Below are 13821 nucleotides of genomic sequence, written 5' to 3'. Positions count from 1 at the left end.
CAGGTGGGAAAACCACAGGACTCTGCTCCACTCACCCCCAATGCTGCTGCAAACTGAACTAATGAGGAAGTAAACAGGTATGGGGAACATACAGTAAATCTGGCTACACACGGGGACATACAAGATATCTGCAGAGGTTGGAGATGATTTGCAGTCTTGCATTCACTGTCCATGTCGGTCTCTCTCTGGTGATTTTTGAATCCCAGTGTCATGCACATGTCCATACACTAGCAGGGAATTACGTCTCTGCTCCAGCTATAAAATGGGGAGGAATTTGTAAAGTAATTACTGCTCCATGAGTCATCAGAGGCTAACCTCAGCCCATAGACGGGTTTTCTTCTTAGGCCTGATGCACACGACCGTGCCGTTTTTTTGCGCAAGCCGCGGATCTGCAAAAAAACGGAGGCCGCCCATGTGCCTTCCGCAATTTACGGAACGGGCGGCCCATTGTAGAAATGCCTATTCTTGTCCGCAAAACGGACAAGTATAGGACATACTATATATTTTTTTGCGGGGCCAGGGAACGGTGCAACGGATGCGGACAGCACACTGAAGTGAATGGGTCCTCACCCGAGCCGCAAAAAATGCCGCTCGGATGCGGACCACAAAAACGGTAGTGTGCATGAGGCCTTAGTCTGCGGTCAGCTACGGGACGGGGAAACCCGAGCTTCCTAAATGTGAACCACAAAAGGTTTAGCACAGGATCCTCAACCCCCGCTTTGTAGTTACTACTGGTATTGTCTATAGCAGGAATGCTCAACTTGTGGCCCTCCAGCTGTTGCAAAACTACAACTCCCAGCATGCCTGGACAGCCTACAGCTATTAGGGCATGCTGGGACTTGTAGTTTTGCACAGTGCCGTTAGTCACACAGACCACCTAGAAGGGGACGGTCCCCATAATTAAATCAAATAGAGACCCCCATCTAATAGTTACTCACTTTCAGCAGGATCGTCCAACCGTTTAACGTATATGGGGGTCTCCTAATTCTCCCCCAGTGGCGATGTCAAACAGAGCTGTCTGTAGACAGTCATTTGCATGGGTGCTATGCTGGGTACAAATTACACCGCTGCTCTGCTACTTCGCCAAGAATACCCCGACAGCCAAAGACTGCTGGGAGTTAGCGGGTAGGTCCACATACAGCGGAAAAGTCTGCTGCAAATATGAGGCCAAATGCAGCAAAAAGCAGATGCATTACATAGTGTCAGTGGATTTCACCCTCTCCATTGCAAAGGATGAGATCCACAGCATAAACTGCTGCCTTCAAATCCACACCGCAGGTCAATTTCTACAAACTCCATCTGCTTTGCCGGTACTGGACAAGTCTGCGGATTCTCTGCACAAAAATCTGTGACAGCAAATCCCCAGCATCTCAGTCTAGAAACAGCTGAAAGGTCCCAGGTTGCGGACCACTAAGCGGGGCCCTACTTTACAGCAGCTAGAGGAAGTAGTTGGCTGCGATGGAGATCCACCATCATGTCTTCTGAAGGAACTGGTTGTCACCATGGAAAGGTAAGGCTGTCCGTAACATAGCAAAGCGAATTAATGTCTCAGTGTAATGTAAGATGGCTGCACCGTGGTCAGCCTCATTTCAAGTACCAAGCTCCAAACCAGATACTGCTGGCGGACAAGAGCGGTGCTGTGTCTGGGAGGAAAAGATCAAGTTTTATTCTCATTACGCAAATCACTTTTAATTTTCATATCTTCAAACAGAACTGGTTTTGGTGGATAAGTCTCAAATGCCAATAGGGACGGGGAGGATAGTGGAAGCTCTGTCGAGCCACTGAAACTTTGACATTTCACACATTTTCAACACCAGGTGGCGCTGCTAGAAACAGTCAAAAGAATAAAATGACACAAGGAGAGTGTCAACTTTCAGGTCACATTTTACTGGTAGAAAAAAAAATATGTCTTCCTGAAACCAAATAATAACAAAGTTCTAAAACTATATACAAGTCCCCAGACAACTGCAGATGGTTTAAAGGGGTTTTCTTGGAGTTATACATTTATGACCTAAAATCAGCATAGATCATCAGTATCACATGGGTAGGGGTCCGACTCCCAGCATCCTCAGCCAAAGCTTTTCCTTGACCTGTCATGTTGTCCCATTTAAAGAGGTTCTGCAGTTATTTTAAACTGATGTGCTATCCTCTGGATAGATCATCAGCATCTGATCGGCGGGGGTCAGACACTCGGGACCCCCGCCGATCAGCTGTTTGAGAAGGCAGTAGCATCGCGGCCTCCTCACTGTTTACTGCAGGCCCAGTGACGTCATAACTAGTATCACTGGCCTGGGCGGGGCTAAGCTCCATCCAAGTGAACAGAGCTTTGCCCCGCCCAGGCCAGTGATACTAGCCGTGATGTCACTGGGCCTGAGATAAATAGCGAGAAGGCCGCGGCGCTACTGCCTTCTCAAACAGCTGATCGGCGGGGGTCCCGGGTGTCAGACCCCCGCCCATCAGATGCTGATGATCTATCCAGAGGATGGGTAGAACCCTTTTAAGTGAATGACATTGAGCCACTATACCAAGAATGGCCACTACACAAAGAGCAGCGCTGTGCCTGGTATACAGCGAAGAGGCTGCAGCGCCCCCGACGAGTGCCACAGCCCCTTAAAACAGCTGATGAGCGGGGAATGCTGGTCAGACAACATTCAGTATCGATGTAACTCCTGGAAAACCCCTTTCATGAAATGTTATACACAAGTAATGACTGTACACAGTGACATGTTATATTAACGTGAACATAACGCGTTGCTCCTGATAATATGGCCGCCTCTGGACTTCCTCATCAAGATGGAAATGTCATCTGCAAAAAGTCAGGATAGTGAAAGTGAGTTACTGGCGTTCAGCAGTGGCTGGTTCATGGAAGAGAGAAGGTAGAGGAAGATTAGGAGAGAGCAATACAAGGAGGAAGAAGGGCGAGAGGAGGAAAGGGGGAAGAGGAAGAAGGGCGAGAGGAGGAAAGGGGGAAGAGGGAGAAGGGCGAGAGGAGGAAAGGGGGAAGAGGGAGAAGGGCGAGAGGAGGGAAGAGGGAGAAGGGCGAGAGGAGGAAAGGGGGAAGAGGAAGAAGGGCGAGAGGAGGAAAGGGGGAAGAGGAAGAAGGGCGAGAGGAGGAAAGGGGGAAGAGGAAAAAGGGCGAGAGGAGGAAAGGGGGAAGAGGAAGAAGGGCGAGAGGAGGAAAGGGGGAAGAGGGAGAAGGGCGAGAGGAGGAAAGGGGGAAGAGGGAGAAGGGCGAGAGGAGGGAAGAGGGAGAAGGGCGAGAGGAGGAAAGGGGGAAGAGGAAGAAGGGCGAGAGGAGGAAAGGGGGAAGAGGAAGAAGGGCGAGAGGAGGAAAGGGGGAAGAGGAAGAAGGGCGAGAGGAGGAAAGGGGGAAGAGGAAAAAGGGCGAGAGGAGGAAAGGGGGAAGAGGAAGAAGGGCGAGAGGAGGAAAGGGGGAAGAGGAAGAAGGGCGAGAGGAGGAAAAGGGGGAAGGGGGAAGAGGAAGAAGGGCGAGAGGAGGAAAGGGGGAAGTGGAAGAAGGGCGAGAGAAGGAAGGGTGATCAGGAATAAGGAAGAGAAGGGATGGGAATAATGACAGTAACAGGAAAAGGAGAAAAGATTAGAGGGGAAAAGGAAAGAAGGGGAGGAATGTGGAAGCAAGGAAATGGAAGAAAAGGATGAGGAATAAAATGTAGGAAGGAAAAGCAGGGGAACTAAAGGAAAAGAGAAAGTTCTGGAGAAGGGATGGAAGTGGAATGGGCTCATTTGTAGGAGCAGCTGTACCTACATATTAATATGCTGGCAGTATTACAATGGAAACTGGTGCCCCGAGAGCGGCTCTCGATTCTAGGTCATCGGAGAAGGGGGCATGCATTGTGACCCCCCACCTTTAATACAGCATAAGAAAAGGGGGCGTCTTCATGGCACATCACTTACATAAACGTTTGCCTGTTTTAGGAGAAGGAAGAAGGTGGGTTCCCTGTTCTGTTTTTGAGGATGCCGGCCGGGTAGACGCCAGGTTTAGGAGGATCCTGGTTGGGGAACGTGCCTTGGCGTCTGTCTGACGAGAACCCACCAGAACCCGTAGACTGCTCACTCTGAGGCTCTGTGAAAGAATAACATACAATCATTCATTCATTGCCCGACTACTCATTCCCCAGCCTAAGGCATGCACACAACCGTGTTTTTTGCGGACTGGATGCGGACCCATTGATTTCAGAGGGGCCATAAAAGATTAGCACAGCACATCTATTCAACCAAAATTTTTTAAAAAAAAATAAAAAAATGGCAGCATGCCCTCAGCTGATATCCGTGGTTTGTTTACAGTCATGCGCATGAGGCCTAAATCTAAGGACAAGAGATATCCAGTTCTATGTCACTAATACACAAATGTGCATAACCCTTTATATGTCATGGTAACCCCCAGTAATTTATGGGATACCTCATGAGATGAGGATGTCTATAAGAACCATCACTAACTGCACCCGCTGGAAAGGACACGTGGCGTGTCAGCGGCTCTTGGCCAACCAGCATCACCAAGAACAGGCCCAACAATATGACTGACAGACATTGGCCCCCTGACAATGCTCCGACCATACAGCGTCATCACTAGTGTACTTCTCTTAGGGATGATCGGTCCAGCATTTTCTAGGCATCTTATAGATCCTCCATCTAATTATTATTAAAAAGCTTTAGCTAGTAACCAACAGGTTAAGACATGCAACAGATGAAGAAATACCAAGAGGTCCGATACCTGATTCAGATTCTCCTGCGCCACCGAACTGGGACTGCCATGTGGCCTGGGTGTACTGCTCTGTGAAGAAATACACGGGTGATTATTTATACGTCGCCCTCCTTTCCTCATACAGATGTCGTGTCCCCCTATTCACCCAGTGAGGGCCCATCACATGTGGAGGATATTTTATTGTTGCAATGTTCTCCATTGAAAAGCTTTTAGGTTTTTCCTTTTTTAATAAAACTTAATTTTACTTTTTTTTAACCATTTACTAGCACCACAAGGCAATCTCTTGAGCGCTACTATAATACTTTTGGATTGCTAATGCAGTATAGTATATTATACCGTCAGTGCTATACTGACAGTCACCAGAGAGGAATACACTGCAGGCTTGGCCTGGGTCTTCACTAGGTTCCCAGCCGCCATATTAGACTTTGGCAACTTCTTCCCTCTAAACCTCTTACATGCTGTGGGAGCTACTGGCTGCATCAGCTAAAGGGTTAAACAGCCCAGATCAGCGCTCCGGCTGGTCAGTTCATAGGAACGCCAATTCGCAATCTGCCGAAATATCGGCAGGTGTAATACAGGCTTTAGACAAGACCACCGTAAAAAGGCGTATTGGCACCAGATGGGAAAACCACGTCACAGTTGTTGCCGTGCGGGATACCTGGATTTCTGACTGCCGCTTGCCCTCCGAAGGGCCTTTGTTGTTTAGAGGGATCCAGATTAAGTCTGCCACCGGGACTTTGTGGATTCCGACCAAAACCCATATTGGGGCCTGTAAAACAAAAACGGGATTGGTTAGAAGAGGTGAAAGACCTATCTCTGCATACACGGGTCCCTGCATCTCTCAGAAAGCAGCCCCATGCGGTTAATTGCAAGTTATTATAAGGGTCCATTCACATGTCCGTATAAATGGTCTGGATTCATTTTCAATGGGGCCGGAACAGATGCAGACAGCACACAGTGTGCTGTCCGCATCCGCATTTCCGGTCCGCGGCTCCGCAAAAAAATAGAGCATGTCCTATTCTTGTCCCTCTATATAGTGCCGGCCATGTGCGGTGTCAGTGTTTTGCGATCCGCAGAATACTATGGACGTCTGAATGGACCCTAAGCCACTGAATAAACTAAACATTGTGCCATCCCTCTGTTGTTCCTCCTGGAACGCCCATCGTATAGACATCATAGAGGGAACGCCATCTATTAGCCAGGGAATGATAATACCTGTTGTCACCTCTGGATTTTAAGGATTTGAGCTGCACTTTAACAGTATTGTTAATGCGAATCCAAGCCGTGCAAGTCACAGTGTCAGATACCTGAGAATCTGCCCGGGGCTTGTCCTGGAAGATTTGGATTAGAAAATCTCTGGCCCAGGGATTGCAAATTCGGATTGGAACTTGCTCCGGCGCCTGTAAATAATATAATTGTATATACATTGTAATTGGCACTCCATGTATAACCGCGCCTGAATTTTCAGTTCTTTACCCCCATCTGACCACACAGACATCACAAAGAGAGAAGCCCTGCTCAGAAACCTCACTGATCAATACTATGGGGGAGGAATGATGTATCGTGATCACTGCTCCCCCATTCAGCAACACAACCCTGATCACACAGCGGGAAGAACCGATAACGGCCCACAAGTTGTCCAGTCTAAGGCCTCATGCACACGACCCCATTCACCTCAAAGGGGCCGCAAAAGTTCTTCAAATTGCGGAATGCACATGGGCGGCATCCATGTTTTGCATGTAGCCTAACAGGGGTGTATTACTAATACAAATCAAAAAACTTTGAGATACCTGAGAATCTGCCCGGGGCTTGTCCTGGGAGATTTGGATTGGCGAATCTGGGGCCAGGGAATCGCGAATTCGGATTGGAACCTGCTCCGGCGCCTGTAAACATTATAAATGTACATACATTGTAAGTGGCTTCTCATGTATAGACACACCTGTATTTTCAGTTCTTTACCCCATCTGACCACACAGACATCATAGAGGGAGAAGCTCTGCTCAGAAACCTCACTGATGAATGCTTGTTTGCATCGACCTACTACACTGGCCAATACTATGGGGGAGGAATGACCGCTATTGTGATCATTGCTCCCCCATTCAGTTGTATTGACAGCAGCACATCCCTGATCACACAGAGGGAAGAACTGATAAATGGTCCACAAATTGTCCCGTCTAACAGGGGGGTATTACTAATGCAAATCAAAACCGTAACATACCTGAATATCCGCCCGGGGCTTGTCCTTGGAGATTTGGATTGGCCATTCTGGAGCCAGGGAATCGCATATTCGGATTGGAGCCTGCTCCGGCGCCTGTAAAGATTATATATGTATATACATTGTCATTGGCTCTCCATGTATAACCGCACCTGAATTTTCAGCTCTTTACCCTCATCTGACCATACAGACATCATTTCTTCTCAGAAACCACACTGGCCAATACTATGAGGGAGGAATGACCAACATTGTGATCACTGCTCCCCTATTCAATTGTATTGACTATCACCAGCACATCCCTGATCACACGGGACGATGTGCTGCCAATATTCGCGCCCCTTTCATTCTGCAGGAACTGATAACCGGCCCACAAATTGTCCTACTAGGGGGGCATTACTAATACAAATCAAAACTGTGAGATACCTGAATATCCGCCTGGGGCTTGTCCTTGGAGATTTGGATTGGCCATTCTGGGGCCAGGGAATAGAGGATTCCGATTGGAACCTGCTCCGGAGCCTGTAAACATTATAAATGTACATACATTGTAAGTGGCTCTCATGTATAGACACACCTGCATTTTCAGTTCTTTACCCCATCTGACCACACAGACATCATAGAAGCCCTGCTCAGAAATCTCACTGATGAATGCTTGTTTGCATCGACCTACTACACTGGCCAACACAATGTACATGATGTACTGCCCAAGAGGCCCCCACTGCACGAGCAGAAATAGCAGTAACCCGGAAGGGCGGAGCCCAGTGACTGATGCGGTACGATTCCACAATGGCCAAACGAATACATCGGGAAATGGAAACTTTGGATGCAGCCAGCCCTCGTCTCAGTCCCTCTGGAATGACGAATAGAGAATCCATTCGTCGGAAAGAGGACGTCTGAGACAGATAGATGCAAATCTGGATAGATTAAAGGCTTGGGCAGATAAGGTTTAACACTGATAAATGTAAGGTTATGCACATGGGAAGGAATAATGCAAGTCACCCGTACATACTAAATGGTAAAACACTGGGTAACACTGACATGGAAAAGGACCTACAAATTTTAGTGAACAGCAAACTAAGCTGTAGAAACCAGTGTCAGGCAGCTGCTGCCAAGGCCAATAAGATAATGGGTTGCATAAAAAGGGGCATAGATGCCCGTGATGAGAACATAGTCCGACCACTTTACATATCACTAGTCAGACCACACATGGAGCACTGTGTACAGTTCTGGGCTCCTGTGAACAAGGCAGACATAGCAGAGCTGGAGAGGGTTCAGAGGAGGGCAACTGAAGTAATAACTGGAATGGGGCAACTACAGTACCCTGAAAGATTATCAAAATTAGGGTTATTCACTTTAGAAAGAAAAGACGACTGAGAGGAGATGTAATAACGATGTATAAATATATCAGGGGTAAGTACAGAGTTCACTCCTATCTGCTCACGAGGATGAGATGGGGCAGGACAAAAGGAAGGGAGAATGATCTCTTCATTGAGATGGAATGCCGACAAGACCTTTGGAAGGAAGGACTGGACAGGGTGAAGTGGAAGAAAAGAAGGACTCTGCTTCGGCGCGAAATCACTGGTGAAGACGGTCTTAATGGATGAATTCTTCTTGTTTAATAGAAACAACGCGTTTCAGGGATCAGAATCTCCCCTTCATCAGGTTTCACAATGTGTTCCATTTTACAAAACCCAATATGCTAACAGGAAATGTCCTCAGAAGTTCCATAAAATATGATCACACTGGATTGATCTCGATAGAACTGCTCTCTAATGACTCTTTTCTTGCACGCTGGTGAGTAGACCATGCGGCGAGACATTTCGAAGGCACAAGGTATGAATGAGTGTGTGAATGCTCGTCCTTTTATCTGTAGTTTACATATTTTTGTTATTTCTCTTAACATAATGACATACATTGTAATTGGCTCTCCAAGTATAGACGTGCCTGCCTTTTCAGCCCTTTACCCCCATCTGACCATACAGACATCAAAAAGAGAGACGCCCTGCTCAGAAACCACACTGGCTAATACTATGAGGGAGGAATGACCGCTATTGCGATCACTGCTCCCCCATTCATTTGTATTGACTATCACCAGCACATCCCTGATCACACAGAAGGATTTGCTGCCAATATTCGTGCCCCTTCAATGCTACAGGAACTGGTAACCGGCCCACAAATTGTCCCGTCTAACAGGGGTGCATTACTAATACAAATCAAAACTGTGAAATACCTGAATATCCGCCCGGGGCTTGTCCTTGGAGATTCGGATTGGCCATTCTGGGGCTAGGGAGTAGCGGATTCCGATTGGAGCCTGCTCCGGCGCCTGTAAACATTATATATGTAAAAACTTTGTAATTGGCTCTCAATGTATAAACGCACCTGAATTTTCAGCTCTTTACCCCCATCGGATCACACAGACATCATAGAGGGAGAAGCCCTGCTCAGAAACCTCACTGATGAATGCTTGTTTGCATCGACCTACTACACTGGCTAATACTATGGGGGAGGAATGACCGCTATTGTGATCATTGCTCCCCCATTCAGTTGTATTAACAGCAGCACATCCCTGATCACACAGAGGGAAGAACTGATAAATGGTCCACAAATTGTCCCGTCTAACAGGGGGGTATTACTAATGCAAATCAAAACTGTAAGATACCTGAATATCCGCCCGGGGCTTGTCCTTGGAGATTTGGATTGGCCATTCTGGAGCCAGGGAGTCGCGGATTCGGATTGGAGCCTGCAAAGATTATATATGTATATACATTGTAATTAGCTCTCAATGTATAAACGCACCTGAATTTTCAGCTCTTTACCACATCTGACCACGCAGACATCATAACAGGAGAAGCCCTGCTAACAAATCTCACTGGCCAATACTATGGGGGAGGAATGACCGCCATTGTGATCACTGCTCCCCTATTCAGCAGCACAACCCTGATCACACAGGGGGGAAGAGCAGATAACGACCCACAAATTATCCAGTCTAAGGGTCTGTTCTAACGTCAGTGTGTGTTTTGCGGATCCGTGGATCCGCAAAACACGGACATCAACGATGTGCGTTCCGCATTTTGCGGACCGCACATCGCCGCCACTCATAGAAAATGCCTTTTCTTGTCCGCAATTGCGGACAAGAATAGGACATGTTCTATTTTTTTCAGGATCGGAATTGCGGACCCGGAAGTGCGGATCCACAATTACGGATGTGAGAATGGACCCTAACAGGGGTGCATTACTAATACAAATCAAAACTGTGAGATACCTGAATATCCGCCCGGGGCTTGTCCTGGGAGATTTGGATTGGCCATTCTGGGGCTAGGGAGTAGCGGATTCCGATTGGAGCCTGCTCCGGCGCCTGTAAACATTATATATGTAAAAACTTTGTAATTGGCTCTCAATGTATAAACGCACCTGAATTTTCAGCTCTTTACCACATCTGACCACACAGACATCATAGAGGGAGAAGCCCTGCTAATAAACCTCACTGGCCAATACTACGGGGGAGGAATGACCGCCATTGTGATCACTACTTCCCCATTCAGCAGCACAACCCTGATCACACAGGGGGAAGAACGTCCCACAAATTGTCCAGTCTAACAGGGGGGTATTACTAATACAAATCAAAACTGTGAGATACCTGAATATCCGCCCGAGGCTTGTCCTGGGAGATTTGGATTAGCCACTCTTGGACCAGGGACTCGCGGATTCGTATTGGAGCCTGCTCCGGCGCCTGTAAACATTATATATGTATATACATTGTAATTGGCTCTCCAAGTATACACGTGCCTGCATTTTCAGCCATTTACTCCATCTTACCATATAGACATCATAAAGGGAGATGCCCTGCTCAGAGACCACACTGGCAAATACTACGGGGGAGGAATGATCGCTATTGTGATCATAGTGCCCCCACACAGGGAGAAGAACCGATAACTGGTCCACAAATTATCCCGTCTAACAAGGGGGTATTACTAATGCAAATCAAGACTGAGATACCTGAATATCCGCCCGGGGCTTGTCCTGGCGTACTTGGATTAGCTGTTTTGGGGCCAGGGAGTCGCGGATTTGTATTAGAACCTGCTCCGGAGCCTGTAAAATTAGTAATACATTTATTAAAAGGGTTTTACATTGTAGAGGGAAGAAAAGCTAAATTTACCATCCACTACTGTAATGTACCGATTCAAATTAATGGGTGGAAAAGCAATCTAATGATTGCCTCTTCAAGTCCCCTATTGGGCTAAATAACATTAGTTACCCTGAGGTTTCTGTTGAAGCTGTTGAACTAGTGGCCCCAGACCGGACACGAGCGCTTTCTGGGAGAAGGCCTCTTGCTGGGGCTGGGTCACGAACCCTGTGGAAGAAAAAGGGTATGAAGTATTTATGTCTACATTACTGCGTCATCTGCCAGGTGTAACCAGATGCGTTTCTTCTTATGCCCAGACCAGATTGTTACCCAGTATACGTTCCCTTCATTACAGTATAATTACCTGCTGCTTCAAGTAAAGGTGCAATACTGCCGGACACTAGCGCCTTCTGGAAGTTGGTCAGCGGCAGAGGCTCGTTGACTGACTGTGCTGCAGAAAGGGTGTAAAGAGATCTAGATTACTGAAGGATCTGGAGATGGATCGACTAGGACACAGGATTTCCAATCAATTACAGGTCCTGCACCTTCTGCAAGGTATAGTGGGGCGCAATTGGGACTGTAACCCAGGATATGTACAACCAAGACTTATAGGGAATCTGTCATCACATAACAGCATGGCAATCCAACATACTTTTTAGATGCTTTTTTCTCCATCTCGATGTGTGGCTCCATTCGAGAGACATTAGCATTTTTATTTTATGCATATTAGCTTCTTGGTGCAACATGGGTATTGCCCTTGCACCTAAAGCTCTATTCAGTTTCCCTGATGGCCAGCTCCGCTTTTCAGTGACCTGGTCAGCCAGTGTCAACATAAACACGTCTGGTCCGGAAGTATCGCCCTGCATGTTCTCTGCGATAGGCGCATGCACCGTAAAGGCACTAAGGGGGAAATATTCATTCTGTGGGGCACTTATGGGGGCATTATTAATTCTGGGGGGCACTAATGGGGGCATTATTAATTCTGGGGGGCACTAATGGGGGCATTATTAATTTTGGGGGGCACTAATGGGGGCATTATTAATTCTGGGGGGCACTAATGGGGGCATTATTAATTCTGGGGGGGCACTAATGGGGGCATTATTAATTCTAGGGGGAACTTATGGGGGCATTAATAATTCTGGGGGGCACTATTAATACTGGAAGCCACATTATCAGATAGCAACTTAAAAGGGGTTTTGCAGTTTGTTTAAACTGATGATCTATCCTCTGGATAGATAATCAGCATCTGATCGGCGGGGGTCCAACACCCGGGACCCCCGCCGATCAGCTCTTTGAGAAGGCAGCGGCACTGCAGGAGCGTCATGACTAGTATCAACTGGCCTGGGTGGGGCAGGCAAGTTAATACTAGTCGTGACGTCACTGGGCCAGCGGTAAACAGCGAGAAGGCCACGGCGCTGTTGGAGCACCGCTGCCTTATCAAACAGCTGATCGGCGGCGGTCCCGGGTGTCAGACCCCCGCCGATCAGAGGATAGATCATCAGTTTAAACAAACTTCAAAACCCCTTGAACACCCCATGTTAAGCCTCGCCCTCACAATCAACTTGGCTGGTATTTTTTGTTGGGAAAGGTGGCAACCCTATCCTTAATGCACCTGTCATCCATACGATAGAATGGCATCCATTAAACGGACATGTCACGAGAAAATCATGGAATATATCATGGCTGACTTATAGCGACTAAGTCAGAGCGGAAAAAGAAAAAAAGAGGGTTAATCACCAGACCTTCTGTTTGAGGGTCCGAGAAAAACTTTTGCAGGGCGCCAAAGGAGAGATAGGAATAGAGGTCTAATAGTTGTGGGTGGGCCGGCTGCCTAACGCTGATGGCCACAGGGTAGGTGGTTCGGAAGAAAAGTGGTTGTGCGTAGGAACACTAAAAAAAGACCAGGTAGCTGGCGCCAAAGACCCTTAAATACAGACAAGGGATAAAAGTGGATCTCTTTAATAGAGATTACGGACCCTATGATGACCGTTTACCGTGCTCTTCTGTTGAATGTTCATTTGCGTTCCCTGTGGAAGTTCTATGTTGCGTTCCACAGGGAACGCAAATGAACATTCAACAGAAGAGCACGGTAAACGGTACCCCAGACAATAAGGGACACCATGCCACATTCCTATGTATATACTTTGTGTGTTGTTCTTCTCTGACTGTAATAACCCTAACCTGGTATATATTTCTTGACTGCATCATCTCTGAATGTCACTTCCGGTGCGTTCCACCCTGGAACGCACACTGACACCGGAAGTGACATCATTCTAAGTGTATTTTGGGCGGTTTTTCTGTTATTTAAAGATGATGATTATATCTGCGCCTGATGAAGGGGACCCATACAGAGGCCCCGAAACGCGTTGAGCCGTCCACTCCCCCCCACCCTGGATTTGGAATAAAGGGAAAGAAAAAGGATAAGACTCCCGAGTGTGTTTTGATCCGAATCTGACCCAGGCGCAGGAGGTGTGGTGTGGGTGTCTTGAGCTTTATCCCACATTACCCTCCTGGGTGAAGTGAGTCATCATTAATATATATAATTTTATATATATTTCTATATACTTTCGATTTGTTTTTATGTGGTCATATGTGATTTTATATGATACCATTTATTTTAAACACGTGATTTTACATACTCCTTGGGCACACTCTTTTTTAAAGTGTGTCAACATCATAGGGTCCGTAATCTCTATTAAAGAGATCCACTTTTATCCCTTATCTGTATTTAAGGGTCTTTGGCGCCATCTACCTGGTCTTTTT

General features: G+C 47.1%; 1 protein-coding gene across 1 annotated transcript in view; it reads right to left on the bottom strand.

Moving 5' to 3' along the window:
- Positions 1–2471: 2471 nt before the first annotated feature.
- The window catches only part of LOC120981907, a 30408-nt gene continuing 19058 nt past the window's right edge, over positions 2472–13821 (bottom strand). The window contains exons 20-34 of the mRNA XM_040411693.1: positions 11423–11509; positions 11191–11286; positions 10932–11024; positions 10573–10665; positions 10198–10290; positions 9595–9675; positions 9166–9258; positions 7362–7454; positions 6942–7034; positions 6514–6606; positions 6031–6123; positions 5382–5492; positions 4733–4792; positions 3916–4084; positions 2472–2806 (exon numbers count right to left, since the gene is read on the bottom strand). Coding sequence (XP_040267627.1) covers positions 3933–4084; positions 4733–4792; positions 5382–5492; positions 6031–6123; positions 6514–6606; positions 6942–7034; positions 7362–7454; positions 9166–9258; positions 9595–9675; positions 10198–10290; positions 10573–10665; positions 10932–11024; positions 11191–11286; positions 11423–11509 — 1331 coding nt within the window. The 3' untranslated portion in view covers positions 2472–2806; positions 3916–3932. The remainder of the gene's footprint in view (positions 2807–3915; positions 4085–4732; positions 4793–5381; positions 5493–6030; positions 6124–6513; positions 6607–6941; positions 7035–7361; positions 7455–9165; positions 9259–9594; positions 9676–10197; positions 10291–10572; positions 10666–10931; positions 11025–11190; positions 11287–11422; positions 11510–13821) is intronic.

Source organism: Bufo bufo, chromosome 11 (assembly GCF_905171765.1).
Source record: "Bufo bufo chromosome 11, aBufBuf1.1, whole genome shotgun sequence".
In the NCBI taxonomy this organism is placed as follows: domain Eukaryota; kingdom Metazoa; phylum Chordata; class Amphibia; order Anura; family Bufonidae; genus Bufo; species Bufo bufo.
Note: the sequence above shows the minus strand (reverse complement) of the source record. Positions and strands in the feature narration are given on the sequence as shown.